General features: G+C 38.9%; 2 protein-coding genes across 2 annotated transcripts; one reads left to right on the forward strand and one right to left on the reverse strand.

The window, feature by feature from the left end:
• LOC145780292 (small subunit processome component 20 homolog) lies at positions 1 to 10,950 on the forward strand. Its single transcript, XM_082591995.1, has 4 exons — positions 1 to 109; positions 547 to 7,524; positions 8,354 to 8,511; positions 9,633 to 10,950. The coding sequence occupies exons 2-4, from the start codon at positions 581 to 583 to the stop codon at positions 10,586 to 10,588; spliced, it is 8,058 nt and encodes a 2,685-aa protein (XP_082448121.1). The 5' UTR covers positions 1 to 109; positions 547 to 580; the 3' UTR covers positions 10,589 to 10,950.
• Positions 10,951 to 11,400: 450 nt separating this feature from the next.
• Positions 11,401 to 22,284, reverse strand: LOC145779360 (proton myo-inositol cotransporter-like). The gene is made up of 14 exons (XM_082590923.1): positions 22,101 to 22,284; positions 21,767 to 21,898; positions 20,159 to 20,354; positions 19,651 to 19,810; positions 18,785 to 18,911; positions 18,406 to 18,478; positions 17,147 to 17,258; positions 16,347 to 16,510; positions 16,150 to 16,267; positions 15,479 to 15,590; positions 14,672 to 14,801; positions 14,322 to 14,474; positions 13,914 to 14,063; positions 11,401 to 13,311 (listed from the first exon to the last, which is right to left on the reverse strand). Exons 1-14 carry the CDS (start codon positions 22,152 to 22,154, stop codon positions 13,235 to 13,237), a joined length of 1,758 nt encoding a protein of 585 aa, XP_082447049.1. The 5' UTR covers positions 22,155 to 22,284; the 3' UTR covers positions 11,401 to 13,234.
• Positions 22,285 to 27,316: the final 5,032 nt, after the last annotated feature.

A 27,316-nucleotide genomic window follows, 5' to 3' on the forward strand; every position in this document is an offset into this window, starting at 1 on the left:
TTAAAATATTTAGAATGACAATTTTTTCATTGAATACTTTACCTGATGACACAAATAGCGGATTTAACATGGCAAGTGAAAGGTTCAACTAAAAGTGCATCGACAGAAGGTAATTTTGTGTAGAGCTAGTCAGAGGTATATCTCATAATATGGGCCTTTCAAAATTTTATTAACGGAGTTATTTTTCTTACATACCATTAGTGATAAGAAGGTCTGTAAAGCAATTAAAAATTATTATAATACAATCAAAAGTTTCAAAACTGTATGATATAATCTCTGACCATGAAATAAATTGTCCTCCAGTATGCGGGGACTATTGTGTATTAATTAGCTTACTGTATTACTTGTGTATTCTTAATATTATTGTTTGATTGCATTTGTTTTAATGTTTGAAAGTTAGCATATGTTTCAGTGTGGCCGTTCAGACACAATTTATTTACTTTCACCACCATTAAGACGTGGTGCCAGTGCAAAATTGTCTATTGTGTATTATGTGTATCCGTGTCGGCTAAAAAGAATAGAAATGAAAAAAATTTTTTGTTTCAGATTCCTTGAAATTTAACAATTTAAACAAGATAATATGCCTGCTTCATCCAATCACAAGCATAAAGAGAAGAATGTTTATCGTTTTAAGTCATTCTCAGAATTACTGACTGAAGTGAATGTTGATGCCATTCATCAAATCAAACGAGTTGAGCTTCCGGAAGAAACTGAAGATTCTTCCAAATTTTCAGAATGTTTGTTGAAATGGAAAGATCTCGATTTAACTTTGCATTTTGCATCATTTCAACAAGAAATTTCTACCAAGTGCCAAACATACAAACTGGTTGTTCATTACAGGAGTGATCTTTTTGAAGCACTGATAAAACATTTGCAAGTAGAAAATACTCTTGCTTTACAGGCTTTACTGGAACACTTGGTTGCTCTGTGTGTTGATTTGGGACCAGATTTTTATCCCAAGTTTTCCATATTTTTTCCAATTCTTGCTAAGCTACTGAATTCAAAAGACACAAAACAGTTGGAATGGATTTTCACGACGTTGTCTTTACTATTTCGAAATTTGTGGCGATACATGATTAATGACATAGAAAATGTTGTGAAAATGTACAGCAGCTTGTTGGTAGGCCATCATCCCAATCACATTGGTTCTTTTGCCGCTGAAAGTATTTCATTTTTGCTACGGAAAGCTCATGATCATAAGTTGGTGTTGCAACAGCTTTTTTCTTTATTGAAGAAACATCCAGCAGCATCAGATTCTTTGGGAAAAGTGTTGTTTCATATGCTTAAAACCTCCCAAAATCAGTTTCACTCAACATGTGCTACAATTTTTCCCATTGTTCTGTCTTTTTTGAGAGAATCTTCTGGAACAAAGACAAATTGTCAGGCGGTTTTTCTCTCCATTAATTCCGCTGTGAATAGCATGGCAGAGCACACACGGAAACAATTCGCTAAACCAATCTGGACCATTTTCATGGATCAAATAGATGAAATCAAGGGTCGTGATGTAGATTTCTTCTTCATGAACCACTTAATCAACTTATTGAATACGTGGTGTGAGATACGTAACGGAACCCGAATTGTTGATGAAAATCAGCTCATGGATGTTTTCAACACCTGTGTGTTGCTGTTGAACCAAGAGAAAAAATCTGAAAGTGGGTGTACATTTTTTGCATCTTTATGCAGGTTTGCATTAACTGTATTGAATGCAACTCAGTCTAGTTTTGAATTAACCTTGAAGAAACAATTGATTTCTGTTATCATGGAAGTTAAAATAGATTTCAGCATTCTCTTTGATTTATGGCATTCCTTATCATCGCATGTTAAGTTTGATGAGTTTTGTGTGAACACGTTTTTAAAATTTTGTCAACAAAACATCCAAAACGAGGAATATCAGCTTAAAGTGATTCAGTCGCTTGTAAGCTGCTCTATGATCAATTGCGAGTTGCCTCAAGCTTGTGGTGAACTTCTTACATTCAAACCACGTTTATTTGATTTCTCTTACATACCACGGAAACAAAAAAAAACAAAACTGGAAGATGTGCTCAAAATCTTTATCGAGAAAGAGACAGACTGGTCTTCTGTGTGGTATTGTCTTCTTGCCCTTTTCTCAGTTCGGCCTCTTGCAAACAAAATTGAAAATTCCGTAACAAAACTTGTGAAGAAGCTTGTTCAGATGGATGAGCATGATGATGCCTCTCTTTCCGTTTTATCAATGAGTTGTTTACTTTTAGTAAAACTTAACGAAAATCAAACCTTCAAGTTTATCAACTGCCATGATTTGGTTAGATTGATAAGAAAGTGGCATGGCTACAAACAAGCAGATTTGGCGGTTGAAGTGATGTTGAGTAAAAACAAAGATCTTTTTTGTGCAATTGATGAAAAAGACTGCAATCAGTTGTGTGGTTTATTTGAGCAAAACATGTCTTCTCCTGACCGTAAGTTACGTCAGATGACTTTGACAATTCTTCAACATATTGACCCAAACAACGCGGCTACATATCAGAATTGTTTATGTGCCGAAAAGGTTCCAGCAACAGTTCGCGAATGTCGCACTAAAGTTCTCCACTTTAGTAAACTGCAGAATCACACCAATCTTCTTCCTGAATTTGCCAAACGAATCGTTGTTCGTTGTTTGCTTTCTAACCTATTTATAAACTTCACTCCACTGTGGCAACCAGTGCAAAGTGTTCTCACTTCTTATGCTGTTTCTGATGAAAACGATATCTTTTGGTCTGTTTTGTTTGAACTGTTGCAGTCATATTCAGATTTGGGGCCAAGCAATACTGTGCTGAGGAAAGCAAATTCCGATGATACATCTATTGATGCGGATTTATTTAAATCTGTAATTTCTGGAAATGATGTAGTGAAGCGATACACAAGCAATGAAAAGGTTGACTTTGCTAACTACCGCTTGTTGCTGTGGAAAACCTTATGCATGGTTCCTCATCCTGAGGTGCTTGAGAAGCATAATTCTGTTTTGATCGGTTTAGTGTTGAAGTTTTTGAATACTGAATTCTTCCTGGTTGATAAACAGCTCGCATTGACCCAGAATATCCCAATTCAAGAAACAAGGGATCTTGTTGATCATATCAAACCCATCAAAAAAGAATCTGTAGTTGTATTGTTGGTGAAAATGTTTGAAGTCTTTACAAGATTTTGTAAACCTGCGTCTGTGCTTCAATCTGACTATCTTTGGCAGTTGTACAATGACTTTTTGACTCACACTGACATGACCTTACAAAAAGCTGCAATGGAATGCATTCTTTCTTACAAAAATAAAGTGCTAAACAAACACAAAGAACTTTTGTTTTTGTTTCTTGATGACAAAACGTTTCAAAATGCCATTACCCACTTTGATATTAATAACTTTTCGGATGAAGAACGTGTGGTGGTGTTACCTGTATTGTTAAGAGTTTTACTTGGCAAATTCAAGTCTAAAAAAGGTCTGTGCGGTGGAGGCAAAGGTTCCTCCGTGGTCAAACGCTCACTTATCATTCGATTTCTTAGTGTTATGAACCAAGATGAAATGCGAATTTTTGTTCGGCTAGCTTTGGAACCTTATTCCAAGTATTTAGTTGCAGTTGAATCTCAAGACTCTTTCGGTGACACACAAAAGAGCTTGTCCAGTAAAACCAAGATAATGTCCATAGGAAGACAGCAAGGTGTCTTGCAAACCATTCAACTTCTCATAGCGGAAAATAATCGTCAGTTGCCATTAGATATCTACTCTTATCTACTGGACCTACTTTTGAGAGTTAATTCTGCAAACAGCAAGTTTATAGATTCTAATTCTGGCCAACCTCTCATTCCAGCCTTAAGAAATGTAAAAAAGCACACAACTGAGTGTCTTATGGCTCTGTTGAAGGTATGGCCAGATAGTGCAAGCCTAAGCGAAGAAGAAATTGATCTGTTTTTTGATGTACAGATTTGGCCTGACCTACCAAAGCTCTTGCACGAAAGTTCTGGAAGCCCTGGACTCTTGTTGAAAATGCTTCGTATTTTTGCTGAAAAATTGAAGTTCATGCCCCTTCTTACAAAATCCAAAGAGTCTGATGTCACAGGTGAATATTCCCCATTAAGTGTCTTAGTGTCATTGCTGAACTCTTCCAAGATCAGTTCTGATGTGTCATCTTTCATCATTGATTTGCTATTGGATTTGTGCTATCAGAATCCAACTGAAAGTGTGCCAGTCGATTCCCCGAGTGTATCAAAAACACTGATGGATGGCATTGCTAGTGCAGGAAAACTCACAATTGTCATTTCTCCTGATCAAACCGAATCAAGGTTTCAGTTTGCACTAACTCTGCTAATGCCGCACATCAACAACATATTGTTGTATTTTTTTGACAAAATGCGAACCAACAAGAAAGGTTTTCTTTTCCCACCTCAACAGCTCGAGTTTCTGTCTGCCATCAGCAAGGTTTTAACAGAGGAATCGTTACTGTCAGATCTCAGTGATTTACTTCTCGGTCATATCTTGGTGGCATCTAACCGTAATCGTGAAAACAGTGGTCAATCATTTTCATCGGCATTGCAAACGTTGTCTCATGTAATGCGAGAACCCAAATGCATCAGCAAATTATCAAAGTTGTTTGCAATCCTGAACGAACGAGAACCCCGTTTAACTCTTGTATCAATTCTTAAAAAGGCTTGCGAAAATAATCCAGAATTTTCATGGACTTGTGACATTGTGGAGCGATTGAATGCTTGGGATAAACACCATCTAGGCGGTATTGATTTTGAATCGAGATTGACTGCCTTCCAGGACATCATTGCGTTTCTCAAAGGAGAGGATTACAGTGCCTTGTTTGAAAATGAGTGTATCTTGTTTTTACCGATCATACACAGTTGTATACACACATTTTTAACTTATTATTCTGACATATCAATGAGAGAAAGCGTTTCTCGCATGTTAGAGCTTACTATCACAAGAATCAATGATCTTTTGGAAGCTGATTTTCAATTTGCTTTTCCGATCTATGAAAATATCATCAAGAAGCTGTTGCTAGATGCTGTTCGATTAGGAATACATTCAACGGATGAAGCTTGTCGAAATGAAAGCATTAAAATGCTTTCCATTGTTGTTTCCACGTTTCCAAATGAACCTGCCTTGGCTGGGTTAATAAATTTGAGAAATGTAAACGACCCAGAAGGAGACATCTTTGAAAATCTCAAGCACATTCAAGTGCACAGAAGAGCAAGAGCATTTAGAAGACTAGCCGTGCTAATAAACAAACAGCACCATATATCTTCTGTAGTTAACGAAAAGTCAACTTCAACTGATGTAGAAAACAATGCTGATTCTATGGAATGCAACCAGCCGTCAACTCCTGAATCGTCCGCTGTAATCTCATTTGTAACAGCCTCTAAATACCTTCTTCCGCTGGCAATTCGTATCTTACACACACATAATTTTACTGACGTTCCTTTTCTTCGTGAAGCTTGCATTGATTTAGTAAAAAGTTGCGCTTCAATCGTACCATGGCCCACCTACAGAAAAATGCTTTTCAAACATATTAACAGTTTGAAAGACCATTCCATTTCTCTTGATGTTGTTTGTGCCATTTTGGACGTTTTTCCATTTGATGTGAGCAAATTCGATGCTGTTCTGAGCACAGATACCCCCAGCATGGTTACTGTTAGAAATGTTAAGGATGACACACAGTTTTCTGAAATGGAAGTTGAAGAACCGAAACCTGCTTTAGAGAAAGTGACACAAAGAGCTATTTCTTCATCCGAAGTAAATGTCATTGTAACTGATGTCGCTGAAAAAGTGTTGCCAAAACTTAAAAGTCTGATGGCAAGTAAAAAGGATAGCGTTGAACATAAGTTAGCTGGTGTTGAAACAGATGTTGCAAACTGTCAAAAAAGATTACCTCTTGCTATTCCCATTGTTTCGTTGCTAAAGAAGATGCCTGCGTTCTTGATGAAAGCGCATTTGCCAAGTGTGTTGTTAAAAATTTTCGCATTTTTAAGAAGCAAGCTGCATGACATTCGAGTGATTGCTAAAGATACTACAGTGAAGGTAGTGAAATTTCTCGGGCCGTCATATCTTTTCCTGCTTTTAAAACAGCTAAAAGCTAGTCTGGCGAGAGGATTTCAGCGACATGTACTTGTTAATGTCGTTAGCGCAGTCTTGAATACTTTAGTTCCGATGGCCGAAGTTGGGATGTTTGATGAGTCTCTTCCAATTCTGCAAGATGTTTTCAATGAAGGATTGTTTGGCGAGGTTGCTTCGGAAAAATTGGTGGAAAAATTAAAAGCAAAAATTCCTGAAGCGAAAGGTCGTAGCAAAGCTTATTCAGCTTATTGCTCAATTGCAAAGTTTATTGGAAAAGAAAGTCTTTCGGCACTCATTCAACCCCTCAAGTTAAAACTGGATCAAACACATAAACATGCCGTGAAGAAAGTTGTTCAAGATGCTCTCGGCGAAATCGCTGCTGGACTGCTTGTTAACGCTGAATTCAAGGCCAAAGACGTTCTTGCTTTTACGTATGGGTTAATCACACAAAACTTGTCTTCTCTATTCGTTGAAACGAAACCAAAATCTGACATCGATACTGACGATTCTAGAAGGCCGCAATCGTGTTTCATTTTGTCCCAAGCCCCCAAGCGTTATGGGTCACAGCCCACAAAGAAAGTATCAAAAACAAATCTTCATTTACTCGTTGAATTTGCGATGAAACTTCTTCATGTCTCTCTGAAGCGCCAGACAATCAACATCAGGGATCAGCAACACCTTGAGATGCTTGACCCTTTTGTTGGTGACCTTGCGCGGTGTTTGACCTCCACACATCTTCAAACCGTGGTTTGTGCGACCAGGTGTCTAACCAAACTATTTAAGGCTGAACTGCCAGAATTGTCAAAGCATTCAAAGAAAATTATACCAGACTTGTTTAAAATACTTCGTGATCACACGAAAGGTGCTGGCAATCAAGAACTCGCTCATGTCAGTTTTAAATGTATAAGCAAATTGTGTTTCTCTGACTATGGAAAAGGCATCACACACACCCAACTACAAGTTCTGCTTTCTTACGCTGAAGAAGACTTACATGATGGCCGACGACAAAGCGAATCGTTTACTTTAATCAGATCAGTTCTTAAAAGAGGCCTGGTATGTGATCAAGTTATTGAAGTGATAAAGAAAGTTGAAAAAATTGCAATTCAAGCTCATGGTGGGTCTGCCCGAGCTCAAGCGCGTTCCTTGTGTCTATATTTTCTATTGAATTATCCCTTGTCCGCGAAGAATATGACGATTCGAATAGAGTTTCTGCTCACCCAATTAAATTTTGAGTACGAGGATGGTCGTATGTCCGTTTTGGAACTTCTTTCATCCATCATGTTGACATTTCCTGATTCAATTTTGCTGACTCATGCCGGTGTGTTGTTCGTTCCTACCGCAGCGGTGATGATCAATGATGAATCAGCAAAATGTCGCAAAGCTGCGGCTGGCATAGTGAAACTGTTGGTCAAACGATTGAACCAAACTACCATAGATGAGCTCTTCTCGTACGTCATGCATTGGTAAGTGCGATGCCGACTCCTTTAATTTATTTTAGATAATCAACCACAATTTGCACCACAGCCAAGACATGTACAACCCGCTGGCCGCACTGCGTAAAAAAGGTTGCACATGTCCAGGTTTTTTTTCAAGGTTTGGTTTGGGTGACCGCTAAGTAATTTTAAGAGACCGCAAGTGTTTCATTTAAATACCAAAAAATAGCCATAACTACATACAATCAACGCAACATAAAATGAATTATTCGACAAGGCACAGCTTAAATGATTGTGGCAGCGACCAAACAGCCTGGCCAACACGGCCGCGGCGGGCCGCCAAACAAGTTTGCTGCACAATCAAACAAAGTGTGCTTGTTGGCTTCTGCTTGTTATGTTTCCACACGTAAAAACTGATCATTATGCGCCATAAATCAGAAATAAACATTGACGAGTATCGAAGGTGCACTTCTTTTGTGTATAACTCTTTGGTTCAGCTGTTAGCTGTACCTCCACTTATTCTTTTTTCCGGACGTGAACTATTGATCGTAGGCTATATTCGTATTATCGACAAGACATAGCGAGAAACAACCATTACTTTTCTACTGTAGTTGCAAGTCCAAATTTTGGGAAACCGCTGGAGAAATTTAGGGGACCGTTTCGGTCCCCCAAAACACCTTAAAAAAAACCTGCACATGTCTACCATAGCCTGTAAAAATGTTCTCAGAAAAGTCTCTCCTTTTTTTTTTTTTCAATTTTGCTAGTTTATTTTAACCTCCATTTGTTTGACACGTTACGGTTGATTTCTTGTAATTTTCACCATAAAAACATTGTTTTTGTTTGCATCTCATCTGATCAGGTATTCTCAGGATGACAGAATCCTTCACGAGAGGCTGGGGGCAATGTTACTGTGCATCTTTATCGAAGTAGAAGAAGTTGAAATACAGCGTCACCTGTCCAAGATATTCCCTGCATTGCAAGACAACCTTGAGAAAACCTTGAAAGATGTTGATTTAGGTTTGAAACGACTATGTTTTGTACATTTCTTGTGAATTAATCGATTGCAAATATTTAGACTTTTAAAAGAATGTTAAAATTTGGTCATATAAACCACTTGAAAATAACCTTTATCTTATCTTATTGTCAAAGTAAACAAGTGGGATGTTTAATTTTGATGCGGTCTTATATTGCAATGCATGTGAACTGAAGTGTGTGGCGTGTGCACTGTGCAGTGGAGCTGCAATGTGCTACATGCCACTGTGCTTTAGATTTTGATTGTGAGCTGGGCACACAACCAAGAGTTGGCAAGTGCATGTTTTACACAACGCATGCTCGAGAAAAACATCAGATGACTGTAGTTCGTCGTCGTATTCGCATCTGGGGCCGCGAGTCTATCCTTTTACCACCCCAGACTCATGATGTTCCCGGACTACACTGGAAGGGTGCTAGAGAGCAGCCAGTCTTTGGTTCATCATCCTAGACACGCAGACCTTCCACTCCATTAGGCGGGCTGAAGATGTTGCATTCGTTGATGGTGTGGTCTGCGGTCTGTTCCTCAGCACCACACTCACAAGAGTCCATTTCCCATTAATGCATGGTTGAGCGGAAAAGCCCTTTGCCCGTACGGAGACGGTTGATACGCACCCACCCCTGCCTTGGTGGAGTTAGGCCGATGGGACGGGCATCGGGGATGAATGAGTGGAGTCTGGTGGTGCTTGACTTCCATTCAGAATAGCTGCAGAGATGTCTTGTTCGTCAGCTTCGTTACACAAAAGTTGAGCGGCTGGCACGAATAGGTGTCTTGATTTCAGTCGACGGGAGTGCTCGTTTAGGGGAGCAAAGACCCTGGAGTGGAGAAGGTGGTTGGGCTCCAATACCCGTTGACCGACTGGCTTGCGACGAAGCTCAACGGGTGGGGCTAGGGCTGCCAAACGCAAAGTTTCAGCCCTCGCTGGAACCTGCCAGGCGGTAGTTGACACATATGTATTTACGTCATCTCTTTCCAAACCTGTACTTTCAATGCTTTGCTATTACGGAAATGAAGTGTTTGTACTTAATTGCAGTTTGTTAGTTTGATTTTCCAAATTGACACAAACTTGCACAATGCACACGATTCACTAGAATAATTCTTGTTTCAGATGACAGCGTCAAAGCGACTGACCACACTCTTTTCTACCACCTCTCAGTCGTTCTATCAATCCTTCGTTGCTGCACCGTGCATTTGTCAAAGTTTCAAGATCATTTGCTCTGTCTTTTCGATATAGTCGAATCTTTATTGACTCATGGCCATGACTGGGTGCAGCTGATATCTTCTCAAATTTTCGGTTGCGTTTTCGCAACGTGGGATCCGTCGGAGCTGTCATCGACTCGCGTTTGCTCAAGCTGCCCTTACAAGCCAGAAAACTTAGAAGAGAAGTTAAGCGATCTGTGTAAGATCTTTTGCCTGCAGTTGAAAACAATTGAAATGCAAAAAAGACTTGCCGACCAGGTCTTGAAAAACTTATTGTTTCTTGTGCGCGTTTTTGACAATGACAATTTTTCAAACCCAGCAGTGGCGGAAGAGGACCCTGACTTCATTCACAAGTCAATTTTGTACGCACTGAGGCGACTAGTCATTGTTGCGAAGCTGGAGCCGACAAATGACCGAAGAGTTACAACCAAGCGTGTCACGGCTTTGAAGTTCTGTGCCGCATTCTGTCTCAACGTCAAGCACCCGGAGCGAGTTTTACACTTGCTACTTGACCCAGTGTATCGTTGTATTAACGTTGCGGTAACGACTTCCATTAACCCGGAAATTGATGCTGAGGTCGCTCAGTTGAAGGTTTTGTCGGAGGAAGTGTTGGAAGTGGTCAAGTCCAAAGTCGGCAGCGAACTATTCACAAGGAAATATCAAGATGTTTCTCAAACGATTGCAAGCGTCGTCAGAAAGCGTAAAGAGAGGCAAGCCCGCCAACTAGTGATAGATCCCATCAAAGCCGTTTCAATGAAGATCAAGAGAAACGAAAGGACAAAGGAAATGCGTAAACGAAAATTTGCGTTGAAAAGGCCAGAGCGTGGCTTAGCTCTAGCGAAAAGAGCTAAAAAACGCGCGTGAGTGTATGGATGGCTTTAAATTGTTATTTAGAGCTGTACTCTTCACTGCTCGTTTGTGTTAAGATAATAATTTTCGCTTGGTCAGTTCGTAATTGCTCAAAGAATTGCTTAATATGTAATTGATTTTCTGTATTTAGGGCGAGTGTACCGACAATGGTGTCATCCCAAGTGTTTTGTACAATTTTTAATGCGTGTGCTAATGTTATCAGTAACTACGCGTTGCTGAAGTTATTTTTCCATACGCAGTAAAAATAAAAGGGCTATGGAAAGCACGGAAGGCTGTAATGTCACTTGGTTTCACCTCAGTTACCATTTAAAACCTCTCATCTTTGTATCTTTATCGAATCGGCAAAGACAAATTTGAAAAAGTTTCTATTCTGTAGAAAGAGTGATTTACGTAGCTATCAGCACAAGGCTGGGCACTCACTAGTACAGCGAGCAATTGCGATTTGTTAACCATAACGGTGTGGCCTCCACGCTCGACTATCCAATCAACCGTTATAGATACTGTAGGCCTACTATAATTATGTGAAGGTGTATCCATCGCAGACATGCGTTGCACTCAACGCTTTAAGAGCAGACAGTGTATGGAGGCGCAGCAAAACAAGGGGGTCGTGGCGGGAATAAAGTGTCCGAACAGTCATCAGCATCAGAACGGTATCAAGTCGCAATCTAGATAACCTTCGTATACTTGAAGTTTTGTAACTTACATAATTGTTGCTCTTGAATCAGGAGGAACGGATTTAGATGACGCGTCATTTGTTCAGGCTAAAGATTTGCTAATATCTCGCGAAAGCACAAAATGAATCCGAATGGAAGTTGCGTTTATTACGGTCAGTAAAATACGGAATTCAGTAGATCAATCTATTCCCATGTAAGCACAAAAAGAATCGACTGCTTGAAATTGTACGGATGACCAGTCGCCATTAGCTTTTAAATTATCTCTTGGCTCTTTGGTATGGTTTTCTTCCCCAACGTCGTGGTAAGATACCAAATAACATGCTCGAAAACGTGGTGGGTTTTCTTGTCTTCCACTTGATTCAAACCTTCAACCAATTGTGGGCTACAAATTAAAATAGCGAAGTGGCGCTAGAAAAGCAATCGCAGTGCATAGGAAAGGAGCTGCGGCAATAAAATAGTTCTCGAACCAGCGCCATCTTCAACAACAATGATAAAGCAAGAGTGTGCAGAGAATATGTTTGCGGCACATCCGGGCACAGCAAACACTTCGGTTGGAAAACGTCATTATGAAAGAACAATATTGTTATAAGAAGAATGACAAAAACAATGCTACAGTAAAGGCGTATCAGCAAGGACCGATGTAAATCTGCTAAAATATGTAAGTTTTACTGTTATATGGCACTAAACTTGTGCATACGCCATAGTTTGCACAATACATTTTTCTTCGTCAATACGTAGTTCGTTCAAACAAACCCAATGAACGCAAGGCGTGGAGGAAGACTTCGCTCTCGACAGACAGATCATACCCTCAACACGAGAATTGGTGTGTAATCAAAATTGGTTGATGATGAAAACTAGTGCCGACTTGACAAACTAACGTGTTGCCAGAATACAGTTCAACATTAGGTTGAAATTTCGGAGCTAAATGAGAAATGAAGAATTTTTTGGAATTACCAAATTTACAAAAACAGATTATAAACTAAGCGGTGCATGTATATTTATTGCGACAGTTCATGTACTAACGACCGAGACAGTACAAGTAGTTTCTTTTTTTCGTCGCCAGACGTTGAAACAATGTGAAAATCGGCAACTTTTGTTCGCTAAAAATGCATAGTGTTATTAGTGTACCATTATTAAGATCGGTTGTGAATTCAATAGCAAATAAAGACATGAAATGAAAGCTCGGAGTTTCTAACCCTATTCAACACGCGGTGGGTTAATTCAGCGAGTTTGGTCGTGTTTGCTTCCAAATCCTGCGTAGGCTACAACGGAGTTTCAAATGTACTGACGAGTATTTATGTTTGTTCGGATAAAAAAACTGATAACAAAATAGCCTCAAACAAAACTACAAAATTTGTGAATCAACAGCCACAACGACGATTTACTTGACCGGTCAAACGCAGGAGATTCAATGTATAGCACCTTGTAGTTCATGTTGATCATAGGCCACGGTTTAACACAACCCAGCATCGACACACCGGTCTGGTAAGTTGTTTGTAAAATGCGTGTTTTAGATTATTGCAGCGAGTAGTCGTTAAAATGAACAAAGTATCAAACCTTCACACAAACAAAGCATAAAATGGTCTATTGCACAGTTGGCATACATAAATAGCGGTAACAAGGTGAAACATTTTTCGATTACACATTCCTTATAACTCTTCAATGTAAAGAGATGTATCGCAAAAATTGTGATTCACCAGCAATGATAGATGAAGAAATTGACGCTGGTGATTTCACGATAAAAATTTGGCAAAAGGAATCGTTACAAGACAATACGATCAGTCACTCTTACATTGATTTGATGTCAAACGAACAGTCGCCTACGATCAAACAGGATGAAAAAGCGTAAGTTAACATTTCTGATCTAAAACACGTGTACAACACGTAGTTTCTTCGTTGAAGAAACGTGTTATTTGACATTTAAAAAAATGTTACATCCAATTATGTTGCGGCGACGTTAAATACATTACTGTTTCGCGAATAAAGTATCTTCGTCGGAGTCTTCATCTTTGTGATCTTGATGCAAAATGACGTGATATTGCCCTGGAAAACAATAAAAGATTCTTCAATAAAGACGTTGCTAGACGTAAAACTTCGCTTTTCCGGCAACGTTAGAAGGGGCGCAATTCTCATAAAAATCATTTTGAAAAGTTGTGTCCACTTTGACAAATCGTTGTGACGTTAATAAACGCTTAAATAGTGATTTTTTTAAACTTGACCGTGATAAACGCTACTGCGCTCACATCAATGGCCCTTGTGCTGTGGAACACTTTAAAGTGTGACAGATTAACAATTTGATGCGCTGGGCAAATACGCTATTTATTCGGCTGCGGGTTAGAATACTTCGCGAATTTTATTGAACGCACAAGTGGTCGACGAAAGTGCGGTAGGGTCTGTCACACAAGCGCGGGCCGTTTTCGAAAAAGCCTACGATGCTTGCTTGTGGACATTCCTAATAAACTCACAAGAGTCGGTTCACCAAAAGCTTTCACCGAAGATGCACCCAATCAGTAATCACTTCGGACAAACCCAAGCAGCACTATCTCAGCAGGAAAATCAGTCCTTTTGCATCGACCCAACATCTTTATCAAGTTAAGCAGGACTGATTTTCCGGCTGGTGTTGAGCTGAGATGACGACTCAATACCTGTATTGGTGCCTTCCCCACAACACACAACGCATCGCTCGTTGAACAGCTGCTGGACTTCTTCTAGAGGTTTTCCCTTCGTCTCGGGCAGAAATAGTAAAATGAAAAAAAAACCGGTGAAGGAAAATATTGCGTAGAGCAAGAAGGCCCCTGGAAATCAAGTTGAAAACACACCTTATGTGCATTACGAAACAAAATGAAACGTAACACTAATTTTTATAAAATAATTTCGTTGAGAGGGGCGAATTGCCTTCACACCTTTCACGCAGCTGTGAGGTCGTTTTATACATTCCAGACAGCAAATCAGTCATTTTTCACAATGTAAAAAAATAACTGATTTCCTATCTGAAATTGAGCAGATGTACGTACGCTGCGACTGCACAAAAAGAAGCATCAAAACTTCCAAACCTTGAGTCGTCAAGGCCTGCGTGATGTCCAGAAACGTGAGAGATATGATGACGTTAAATATCCAGTTGGTTGTGGTGCTGGCAGCAGTGCCGGTGTTGCGAGCCCACTGAGGGTAGATCTCAGCATTAATTGTCCAAGGCATTGGGCCCATTCCTGAACAAGTTTAACCATGAGCAATTGAGCACGAAAGTAGAAGAAACGTCAGTGTTCAGCATTAGCGAAAAGCCAACAAGCAGCTATGCAAACGCAACATGTGAAACGCAAGCGTGGTTGATGGTTTTCTTTCCACAGCAATATGATCTGCATTGACACTAATTTGTACCCAGTTTTATTAGCGATTGCCAAAGTACCTGGAGCGAAAAAAGCGAGATACAAGATCATTCCGACCAAGGCTATCCAAGAGTACCGAGTGGGGCAGTAGTTGGACGCGAAGTATGGCCCGTCCGTCTGGTCAGTACTACACGGGCCAGATACTGATACCTAGAAAAGAACGTGCAATGTTAAGATGATGGATCGGTCCAAGATGTAAGAGCACAACGTGAATGATCTCGTTTCTCAAGGGTATACTGTTGAGAAGTTGCATTTCTACCTTTTTTATTGCATTACGTCGTCGCGATATCAGCCTTGTGGTAGTTCAAAAACACAGAATTTGGCAAATCGAAACGCAAACAAATCCGTATTTGTTGCCGTTTGTGGACAGCCAATATTCCTAAAGTTGCCGCTGCAAGCGTTAATGACATGCATTGCATTACTTTCGTCCTGCATGTTGGCGTTCGTACAGCAATATAACTTCATTTCACAATTCATTTATTTAAAATCAGTAATAGTCATCCTTCCATGCAATGTCAGACGACTTAAGTTGACGATAAATGTTAGTTAGGCTTCATGCGCGGCGGATAAGACGCTTGCTTACCAATCGTGCAACCCTGGTTTCACTCGCGGCTAAAGCTGGTTGTTAAAAAAGGACGTACAATTTATTCATGACAAAATTTACTCATAACTTTCCTTAATGTTCTTAAAGACCTTTAAAAGTTTTCTACCGTCTTGATAGTGTGTAAAAAACTCTGGCTCAATGTTAAAAAAGAAATCCAATAGAGACGGTGGAACATTCAGTATATGCAAAAACCATTGAATTTAACGACTTGTACAAAACAAACCTGAGGATATGTCGAGTTCACGAGCAAGCATGTAGCGTTGGAAACACCATTCGCACCACCAGGAGTGTAGCAGTATCCGCATGTCGCTGACCCAATGCAGCCAGAGCACCACCTTAGCAAGACATACACAAAATACAACAACTTGCAATTGTGTCTGTGACGATAAACGGTTGGCCCACCCAGCTAACAAAACCCGTTCTTTTTACATTGATTCAACGTTTGCAGACGTTGAATCAGTGTAAAAAGGACGGGTTTTGCCAGCTAGGACACCACTTACCACCTTACAAAAGCTGAAACAACATTTAAAGACTCGGCGTACTACACTTAAACCGGTGATTAAGTTCAAACGTTGAGGGTTCAATGAAAGTTGGAAACGAGGGTCCTTGAAATGTCATAGAAATCTTATAGCAATAAGAGGAACGCAGTGGTTACAGAAGTATGAAAGTGCATTACCAATCCTACTTTTCACAATTAATATATATTTTCTAGTGACCAAGCCAAGACAATAACTACCGAGCCAGCAAACTAGTCTTTTTAACATCGATTCAACATCCGTAGACGTTGAATCAATGCAAAAAAGACTGATTTTTACCAGGGTACAAACTAGGCCTATTATACAATTATACATTGAATATATTAATCAAGTTTCTTTAGTCTGAAATAAATCTCACCCAAAACTGGAACATTTCGAATCAATAGAGGGCAATGTTACGTTGTATGTGACTGGAGGGGAGTATAATGAGGAGAGATAAAATCCAGTGGACAGGAAAAGCAACGAAAAAGTGACTCCTGAAAGAGACAGAATAGCGGCGGATGAATACAAAGAAATTTTTTTAGATGATCATTTGAAACGCTGAGTAAAACTTACCACCAATGCTCAGCAATGACAAAAGTCTTCTTCCCATTCTTTCAACTAACCACACTCCCACAAAAGTGAACACAAAATTGACAAAGGCAGTTGCGGCGGCCAGCCAAATCGCCACTGTGTTGTTTCTGACACCAGACATTTGCACAATTGTTGCCGAGTAATACCTAAAGGAAAAGAAGCTGAGTGTAAAGAAGATTTTGATAAAAAGCGATGTACTGTATGTAGGTTACGGGCCTATGGTCCACATTCCACAACCCCACGAGAAATCAACTTTTCTCAGACTGCTTTCAAGTTTTCATTCAACACCGCCTTTTGCAATCCGTAGCGCAAATGCATGTACGTACAATATGTCGTAAACCAAACATTTCCTATTTCAAAAATAATAAACGTATTTATCTACAAATTACCCGCATTCACCATGTCATTTGCATACGTAAACCTTTAACTGACTATGTAATACAGATACGGTACCATTAAATTACCCCAACAGTTTTGATATTAAATAAAGTAAACAATATCACACCAAATCAGAAGAATCGGTTTATTTAAATACAGAGCTTTCGCCACACAAGTGTGGCTTCATCAGTATAAACTTATTCAAATAGAAAGTTTTGATATTGTCTTTGTATGTCCAATACCTGAAGAGCGCAGGAGTTTTGATAATTCGGCAAATCAAACAAGAAATTAACGATGATTTCCACAGCATAGTGAAAAGCAACGTAGCCTGCTAGTTGGGTCAATATACGAAGTCTTGAGGATTGTCAGACATAGGCCAAGTAGTTGAGTCAAAACCTACTCACATGACAGTGTTGATTCCAGCTATTTGTTGAAACAACTGAAGACCACATCCAACAAACAAGGCGCGACGGACACTTCGTACTTTCAAAACATCCAATAAACCACGACTTGTGTCTGAAAATGTTCGCAATTGTGTTGACATTATCTCCATCAAAATATAATTATAAACAAATTCTATTATCGTTATTGTAGATAGTAGAGGACCAAGCAGACATTATTTGTAATCGTGAATCCCGGATGCATGCCTGCGTGAGTCACAAAGCGATGGCGATAGAAGCAGCTTCCTTTGGACGGTTTGATGAACCCTTTCAGAAAAAAAGGAAACTTGATAGGATAATACCATAAAACCCGGTTCCCAACCTGAAACCTACACAACCACAAGGGGTTTGTATGAGATATTAAAGGTTCTATGAGCGCACAGATTAAAAAAAAAGTATAAGAAAGGCATATATTTAACAGTAATTCTAAAACAAAACTTCGGAGCTGGTGTACAAATCTCCGACATGGTCATTAATGCTATGACTTGAATATACGTCAAAGATTGAAATCGACCAAGACAAACAGTATAGGGCGAAGTGTACAGTGAAGCAAAATAAAGCAGCTTCATCCTGTACTTTTGGTCGATTCAAACGAATGACATCGTGGTATTTTTGATCAGAGCGGAGACTTGTACTGTGTATCAGCTCCAAAACTTGTCATCAAATCTTCTTAACATTTACCCGATGATCCGATTAGGATGCGTAGTGGAATAAAATATTTAAAACAAAGTTAGACAGTATCATATTAAATCTGAAAAATTAGTTTATTTATAGAGCTTTCGCCACACAAGTGTGGCTTCTTCAGTATAGTCTTATTTAAATAGAAACTAATTTATTAGAAAGTAATTTAACAGTAGGCTAACATTGCTCTTTTTTGGGACCACACTTAGTTCAAAGGTGCGCAAGCTTGATAATTCTAGAAGGGTCCGCAACTACAAAACAGGAAGAGAACATTGCCTTTACACCTCATCCTGAGGGTGTACAGACGTTTCAGCACCGAAAAAAAATCAATAGACAGTTAATGACGTGAACACTAAGTCGCAATCATTTTGGTACAAAACGTGAGTCAGAATAGTGTGTACTAAAATTTAAGAATAGTCCAAGTGATTAGATATCGCGTGATTGCATGCACAGTTGGCAAAGGTTGCCGTTTTTACATCGTTTAAACGTCGAGCGACAACTTTGTTGACTGTCATGTTACCACACCATCCTTAGAGTCTTACTGTTGTCTTCCATTTCAACAAATCTCTTCAAAACCTCAAATCGTTCTTGCGCTTCAGTGTCGTTCTTTAGTATCTATCAACAACAGAAGACATATGAATTGTATTCCACCAGAAATCAGGAAATGTGCGACAAATGTCGTCAAAAATACCAACAATGAACCAATGTTCTCAAACGAAAATCTGAAATTACAATCCATTACAATTACACCATATCGCAATATGACTTGCAGTAAATTTAACATAAAATTTCATTTTATTGTTATCAGTGTCAACCCAATCGCAGTAATGTGGCCCCATTATTTTAGAGAAGATGTTATGTTGAGATACAAGCATCATCTTAACAAGGACGTTTTGACGTAAATTTCACCTAATAACTCACCTTTTGTAGAGCGTCGCTAGCTTCTCGATGTTTCTTTTTCTGCATCAACCAGCGTGGACTTTCAGGAAGGAACAAAAATCCGATAAACTGGATCAAAGCAGGCACAGAAGCCAGTCCCAACATAAACCTACCATAGAAAGTTTAGAAAAATTAGATGCTTTGTGTTTACGCCAGCTTTAAATTAAATATAAATATTAGCCAAGAACGTCAATGCAATGTAATCATCTCAAATAATCGGAGAATGTCTTCTAGATGCAGACAGTTAGGTGCCTGCCAAATAGGTGCGCACACTGTGGCGTCAGGATATTTAGGTGCGGCGCACTTTGGCGCCCGGTCATTTAGGTGCTATTCCCAGTAAACTCTATTTCATTAGATGCTTGATGGTAATACTACAGACAGTGGTGTACGCAAGATTTTCTCATGGGGGGGGGGGGAGCATTCAAAATGCTTTTTGAATCAACACGAAAATGAATTTAAAAATACGCCCATTTGCTAATTATAACCAGAAAATTATATTGTATAAGACTAGCCTACCATACTCAACTTGACTGACGATATTTCGTTAGTTTACAACAGCTGGTTTCCTAATTTGGATAGATTGTGTATTCAATTATCTATATTATTTAATTTGTATTATTTATTGTGAGTGTAATTTGACCCACTGAATAGACCCTAAATGACCAAGCGCCACAGTGCGCACACCTATTTGGCAGGCACCTAACTGTCTGCACCTAAAAGACGTGGACCGCAAATAATCGCCATATTTTCTTGGCCATGCTTTTCTTCAGTGTGATACTTTCTTTAAAATGCAGATACTTAGTGTTTTGCTATTTGTTACCAAAAGTAAATCAAACCACCAAACTTGCCTCCAACCATTAAGAGTATCTGTGCTGAATATCCCATCAATACAGGAAGCAACAAATTGGCCTCCTGTGATGAATAGGTTATTGATGGTGACAAGCCTTCCACGCACATGAGTTGGAGCCACCTCAGCAATGTACATAGGGACAGTCATGGAGGCGAGACCTTGAACAAACAAAAAAGCTACAGAAACATACTTAGCATGATATAGAAAGCTCAGAATCATTTTGTCTAGCACAGGGATTCTAAACCTGAGATCCACATATCTATAGTATAAGGGTCTGTGAAACGTTGCAAAGAAGTGTGTGAATGCAGTTACTTTGAGAATTAGCACTAGGCTTTAAGCAAAACCTCCTATAATATGTCTATTTAAGTGCACTTTTTAAGATCACTCTTTGATTTAAAAGTGCACAGGTTTGATAATTCTTAAAAATGTGATTGTGCCTACAAGCTGTTAAGAATCACTGGTCTAAAAAGTGTATAAAGGTTTGCTGAAATATTACTCTTACTTACCTATACCACTGCCTACTATAGCTCTGCCAATCAGCAGCATTTCTTTATTGTAAGAAAAAGCAAGCAGCAAAGATCCTGACAAAAATATAATGCTTGCTAATAAGATAACACCACGGCGCCCCAACCATGAGTTTAGAAATCCTCCAACTAGGGAAAAAACAGCAGCAAATCCAACAGTGATGGCAACGATTAGTTCCTAGGTCAAAGAAAAAAATTGTGTATTAACCAACTGCAAGCAACTGAACTCGTTGAAGAAACAAGTCAGATGACTGGTTGGAGCAATTTTGGAAATACTGACAGTACCGTATCCAATTTGCTTACAATGTGAAAAATAAAAACTAATGTGTAGCTTTGATGCTTCCAGCTGCCTGTTGTGCATGCGTTATTCACAACGTATTACAGTTTATATAAAAACAATAAAAACTATTAATACTACAAAAAGTGCTCAATGCTAAACAAAAAAGCAAAGCAGAGCAAATTAAATCAAATATAGTTATTACTATCTAAACCAGAGGTGACAAACCTGCGGCCCGCGGGCCGCATGCAGCCCATTAAAGAATTTTGTGCGGTCCGCAAATTATTCGCATTGGCTTTTGTTTGTTGTTTGAAAAAGAAATTTCATTAATTGATTTGTTGTTTCGGAGCATAATGGTCGAAACATTTAGTCAACTTGAGCAAAAAAGATAGAGCCAAAAAAAGAAGAAATCATACTCATATGAAAGCAAACGCTTCTAAAATTAAACTGTCCTCATTATCAGTGCAAGTACTGTTGCTCTATCCTTTTTGCTCAAGTTGATTTGTTTTTATTTTTACTGTTGTATGTTTCGATTCTGCGTAAGATAACTTCAATTGTGTGGGTTTTATAACTTTCATCTGCCGTTTGTTACTTTTCATGAATAATATCTTGAGTCGCTTCTAAATGATTGCATAGTAGGTTACGATTACAAAGTTGTGTGGCCCGATAACTCACGTATAATTGACAAAATGGCCCGCGACCGCAAAAAGGTTTGTCACCCCTGATCTAAACCCTTGACAGCCTGTTTCACCTAAATGAATCATCAGAAGATTCTTATTCAAATAGAATCTATTTAGATAATGAGAAAAATTATCAATAAAACATTAAACACTTGTAGACAGATGACGTATCACAAATATATATATATGTTACGCACAAAACTTTGCAATAAGACAAATGACGTATAATTATATATTTGATTTAATTTGCTCTGCTTTGCTTTTTTCTTAGCATTGAGCACTTTTTGTAGTATTAATAGTTAAAATTATTGTTTTTAATTATATATATATACGCCTTTTGAGTGTTGACAAAAAGACGGGTGTCGTTTACATATGCAAAACTGTTAGCAACTTTTTATTTTCATATTGGCAACAACATTATGTTGTGCACTGGGGAAACCACCAAACTGAAAAACCATTCACAAATAAACTTACAGGAAAAATGAAAACCTTCTCTGAAATTAATCCTGTCCGCAGGCTAAGCGAAGTAAAAATAGCCGCCGTCCTCAAGTGGTTAAAAAGCAATCGTTTTTATAAGAGTAAATATCTTCTTAATCAGTTGTCAACATTTATAGAAATGAGTACATAACATACCTGCCAAAAATTGCTTAACATAAATTCATCTTTAAGAATTATCATTGCTCCACTAATGACACCGGTATCATAGCCAAATAAAAATCCTCCAATGGCAGAAAAAAATGTCAACATGAGGACAAAGCTGTTTGTCTGAAATATTGAAATGTAAAAATTATGGTTTATATAGCAGAACTAATCTACCCTTTACCAATAAAGACTACTATACAACAATAATATTGCCACCATAAAAGTATATTACCGTACTGTATAAAGGAATTCATTATTAAGTGATGAGTGATAAAAAGAGCGGTAAGAAATAAAGATAAATTGAACTGAGTTAGGTTACACTTACTCTTTCAGCTGGTTTCCTTATTGAAGATGGCAAGATTGGAGTAGTTTGATCCATGCTATTCTTTCAGTTGGTCGCAAACGATCAACTGGACATTTACTGTCACTTTTTATTCAATAGGCAATGAATGTATAGGATACTTGGTGCTGTTTATTTGTTCCAATTCAACAGTGAGAAACAGGCATTGTATTATTAATTGTCAATCTTTTGAGAGTTTAGAACTGCAATTAAACATAACACTATTTTTGGATTATACAATACTTTGATCATACAAAGTAGCCTAGCTGATGAATACGCTTTCTTGTTTGCAAGTAGACTTACTATTACATATAAACCAAAACCAGTTGAACTATCAACTTACATGATTCTTTTTTTTATGCTGACTGTTCTGTTCAAGTTTGCTTTATTGGGGGGGAGGGGAGTTGGTGGAAGTGTGTTTTACTCTACACATACATTTTGATCCTCAATAGAGTAAATTCTCTGTTAAAGTCAAAAATTGATTTTGCAAGATTATTTTTATTTAAAACAGAACTGTTGCTTTAACCTTTTGTGACAATCCCTGCTAGACAGTCTAGTGGCTTATTTAAAAGACCAGTAACTTGTTTGTGACAATACTGTACTAACTGGTAGTTTTCAACAGAGGTGGGCACCCGCTACTTTTACAGTAGCGCGCTACCCGCTACCACTACTTGGACCAAAATAGCATGCGCTACCGCTACCAATTTACAAAAGTAGCGCGCTACCCGCTACTCGGACCAAAGTAGCGCGCGCTACTGCTACTTCTTCCGCTACTTTTGTCTAAAATGACACTAGGAAACACTCTTCAAGTCCCTATAGTGACGCAAAAATGACCTTGAAAACGAATGTTATCATTCGTTTACAGTTTACACTGTCATTTTAACGTCGTTATAGAAAACACATTCTAAGGGAAATTTATTGTTACGCATCTTTCAAAAACACGACCATTTCAAAATGAGAGTCATTAAGTCCTGCCCGCTTTGGCTTAAGCACATCTTTTCCAACAGAGAAAAGTCTCTCTACCGCAGCACTGAAAGGAATGGGGGTGTTGTAGGCTATGTAATGAACAGATGTTTTAACTCGGTATTCGAAAAGCTCAAGGACTTGCTCCTGTCCGAAAAAAGGCGTCTACAATTGCTGTTTCCTTTTGCACCGACGTTTCATGGGATGGCGCCAACACACCAAAAAGTTCATCCTCGGAGTCGTGACTGGTATTGGTGCCACTCTTCTCGGTATCAACCTGGCTTGATATTTCCCGCAACAGTCGAGAATTACATGTCTTGACTTTTTCTGGCTGAGCATCAGCATCATCCGTGGAAACGTAGTGCATAAATTGTAGCCACGACATCTTGAAGGAGGGATGAAGACACGATGCTCTAACGCATTTCATGTTGTTGAAGCACTTGTTGAATCGTTTCTTCACCCCTTCAAGGACTTTCACTCTCAACTCCTCACAGGTCACAAGATCACTGATCTCGGTCAACTTCTTCACGCAAATTGTAATGGTTGGAAGCAAGACTCCGTAATACGCCTTGGACTCGCCCTGGAGAATGTCTAAAGCCTGACAGATAGGTACTAGGTAGGCTTCATCACACAGAGATATTCGCCGAAAAAGTTGACGTCAGCTAGAAATAAATGAGCTCTTTAGAAATAAGATAAACTATGTTGTAACTTTTAAGTTGTAAGCAGGGCTGATGAAAATTGAATGGCTGAATCTGGCTGATGACAACTGAATTGGCATCAAAATTGCCTTGTTATGATTTCTTTTAACAAAAACCATTGTGTAAGAAAATTTTATCAGCAACAAATATCTTAGCTAACCATTTGTCAACAGTTTTACTTTAAACAATATAATAAACCTTATTTTTGGACATCTTAGCATAGGTGATGACTGATGAGGCAATGCTCACTGAATGTAGTCTATATTCTATAAACCATATACAACTTTACTTCGACTATTATTAAAATTAAAATGAACATTATCGATTTCATACCTTGATCGCAGCTCCACACCAGAAAACGAGATTCCCAAAAAACATCGAAACTTTGCCAGTATTGACTAGAAAAACGCCAGTATTGACCAAAAAAACGAGCATTTTTTTCACTTTAAATTAAAAAGTAGCGATAGCGGGAGTGCAACTGAAAAAAAGTAGCGTCTCCCCGCTACCGCTACTTTGAAAAAAATAGCGTCGCTACTGCAGCCGCTACTCCAACTAAAAAGTAGCGCCGCTACCACTACTTTTACCAAAAAAGTAGCGCCGCTAGTAGCGGCACTACAAAGGTAGCGCGCTACTGCTCACCTCTGGTTTTCAACATAACAGACGAACTGAGATATTGTGAAAAGCGATGCCTTAACTCTTTCAGACATATGTTGCTTACTTTACATAATAGGGGATTAATAAAAAGCTCGGAGCTGGTACACAAGCAAAGAGGAATGCATTAAAAAAGGTTGAGAACCATTGGCATTGCATTACACCAATGACAAGGGAAGCTCTGTAGTGAAATTAAAAACAAATACAATCAGTGTTGCCAGATGTCTTTTGACGTTCGTGGATGGATGGTCATTTATTTTTGTTTGAATGCTAAACAAAAGAAAACGTACATAATGATCAAACAAAAGCGTAAAATGTGCATCCAACGAGATATTGCGAAAAACCGTTGCCCTAAAAATAATCGGGTTTTTATTAAAAAGGCGTACGATGTCGTCGAGTCTTCACTCTTTCACTCAAACAGTTATATGAAAGCAAGAATTGCGTTTTAAAACAGCAAATTGACACAATAAAAAGGAAAAAGGTCGAACAAAAAAAAATCAAATATAACTACGGTCGCAAGAAATGCAAAAAAAAAATATAATAATGATATTTGACATAAAGTGTGGAAGTGGATGTCGCTTCTATAGCTCTTGATTCTTAATGAAGTGTTTTTTGCAAGTTTTACTGAACAATTTGTAGCAAGTTTTACTGAACAATTTGTAGCCATGAGCTTTAACATTCTGTTCTAGCATTTGGCCTCTGTCATCAGTCCACATATTGTTCATAATTGAAAAAACTTGCTCAACAGGTGCTGATGTCACAAGCAAACAACACACAAACTAGATTGAAAGTTTGGAATGTTTATGTTTTTGTTGATAAAAGTTTGGAACAATTGGATCCACTTTTGTTCAACAAGAGATGTCCTTACATTTGGCCATGATTCTTTCCTCTCACTCTCAGACATGTATTTCTTTACCAAAACGTGCTCATCGAAAAGGAAGTCGATGTTGATCATTTGTTTCTGAAACATTTCGTTGATATTTTCCGCAGACCCACTTGAGAAAGAATCGCTAAAATGGCTAACTCAAGTTTGTTTTTTTGTTTTTATGCAAATCTTAAATTGAAAATTCCGGGACAAACTGGTTGACCGGGCGGGACAACGGGACAAGGCCTTAAAATCGGGACTGTCCTGGCTAAACCGGGACGTATGGCAAGCCCATATTAACTGAATTGAATGCTTTTTTGAGATCTATAAACACAAAGCACACAGTGTGATTGTTGTTTAGCTCGTTTATGACATCTTCATGAAAGTGAGCAATTGCTAAATTAGTTGAGTAGTTTTAGCGAAATCCAAAGACAGAAGACAAAGCTTCCTAGCTCACGTTCAGCTACTAATCTCAACAAAAAAGATAAGACTTATGAAATGAAGCCAACAATTCAAAAATGACCTATCATGCGTGGAAATGAAGATTCCACCATCAGAGTTCCTTTCTCCTGGAGCAAAAGCACCATGGACAAATTGGAAAACCTTGAATCGACTCCGAACTGGTGTTGGTTAAATCCGCAAACACGAGCCCAGTTACATGTATCTGTGCAGGCGCGAATCTAAGAGTTTTTTTCGGGGGGGGCCAGAAAATTTGAAAATCAATTAAAAAGAAAGAAAAAGCTAAACAGATATGAACAATGATACTACGACATATACGATATGCTAGAAAATAAACATTAAAACAACCATTTTCATCAATTGTGATGCCGAGGGACTAATATCAGCTGTTTAGAAGCATATCAAACCATTTGATGCGGAAACATACAATTTTTCACAAAATTTCGGGGGGGGCCCGGGCCCCCTGGGCCCCCCCCATAAATCCGCGCCTGTATCTGTGGCACCAAGCCCGAAACAGCGGACCATCTTCTTGTGTGCCCCTAGCTTATCATCCAATGCAGCAAGTGGAGCCTTTCAATATAGCCTACAACTCCGTTACGCCGTTGCACAAGAATGGGTCGATCTGTGATGCATCAACCACATTTAGAAGACTCTATAGAAAAATACTCTCACAATTTCTATATCTTCTCTCACACAATCGTCGGCAGCAGTGGCCGAGTGGTTAGCACGTTGGGCTCGCAGTCGAAAGCCTGCATGTTCGACTCCAGCCACCCGCGCTTGCTGTTGTTTCTCTGGGCAAGAAACTTTACGATAATTGCCTCTACCCAGTGATCGATTTCGAGTAATGGGTAGTGCCAAATTTAAGTCCTGAGTAGAGTAGACAACCGGAAACAGACATTGCCGTCGGCTGCAGCGTGGGTCAAGTGTAGGTCATAGCGCTCAAGTCCGCTTTCCCGCAAGCCGCAATGCAGGATAAAGATATGAAAAACAAACCGAAAACAAACAAACAAACAATCTCTCCATCTTCTTTTCGGCCTTCTTCTCTTTCTTTTACCAACTTCCAATTGTCTTATTCTTCTTCCAACACAATCTTTGTCTCACCTTACGACGTGACCCAACCATTTAAAGCATGTCTCAGCTTGTCTTCCTGCTCTCCGACCTGCATTCGTTCTCTGATGATTTCATTTGTTACACTGTTCTGCTTTGTCAACCCAAGAGGCCTGGTCACAGCGGTAAACCATAATTTCTTCGTGGGAAAATTGTAACTTAAAGTTCCCGGATCCTTTCGTCTGCATATAATGACCGAAGAAACACACACTTGAACTTCTTTTCAAAAAGTGTATTTCTGTAAAAATTAGCCCACGGCTACCGAAAACGAGGGGGTGCAACGCGTACACCACTGAAAACTGTCACTACAGAACAGATTACTTGGATAAAAGACGGAACTTTTGTCCAGCTAGCAAGCACTAAGCCAACAGTTAAATGTGCGGCCAACTTTCAAACAATCATTTTACGAATGACCAGAATAGATAGCAATCAGGGTTGCCAGATACTCAAGCTATAGT

Source organism: Aplidium turbinatum, chromosome 11, assembly GCF_918807975.1.
Source record: "Aplidium turbinatum chromosome 11, kaAplTurb1.1, whole genome shotgun sequence".
Lineage (NCBI taxonomy): Eukaryota > Metazoa > Chordata > Ascidiacea > Aplousobranchia > Polyclinidae > Aplidium > Aplidium turbinatum.

Coding starts and splice junctions, on each gene's coding strand:
- LOC145780292 (XM_082591995.1), top strand. CDS start 581: ATGCCTGCTTCATCCAATCACAAGCATAAAGAGAAGAATGTTTATCGT. Junction 7,525..8,353: donor TTCTCGTACGTCATGCATTG/GTAAGTGCGATG, acceptor TCATCTGATCAG/GTATTCTCAGGATGACAGAA. Junction 8,512..9,632: donor CTTGAAAGATGTTGATTTAG/GTTTGAAACGAC, acceptor TTCTTGTTTCAG/ATGACAGCGTCAAAGCGACT.
- LOC145779360 (XM_082590923.1), bottom strand. CDS start 22,154: ATGGATCAAACTACTCCAATCTTGCCATCTTCAATAAGGAAACCAGCT. Junction 18,479..18,784: donor CTAGCGACGCTCTACAAAAG/GTGAGTTATTAG, acceptor TGTTGTTGATAG/ATACTAAAGAACGACACTGA. Junction 14,802..15,478: donor TGAACTCGACATATCCTCAG/GTTTGTTTTGTA, acceptor GTTCTTTTCTAG/GTATCAGTATCTGGCCCGTG.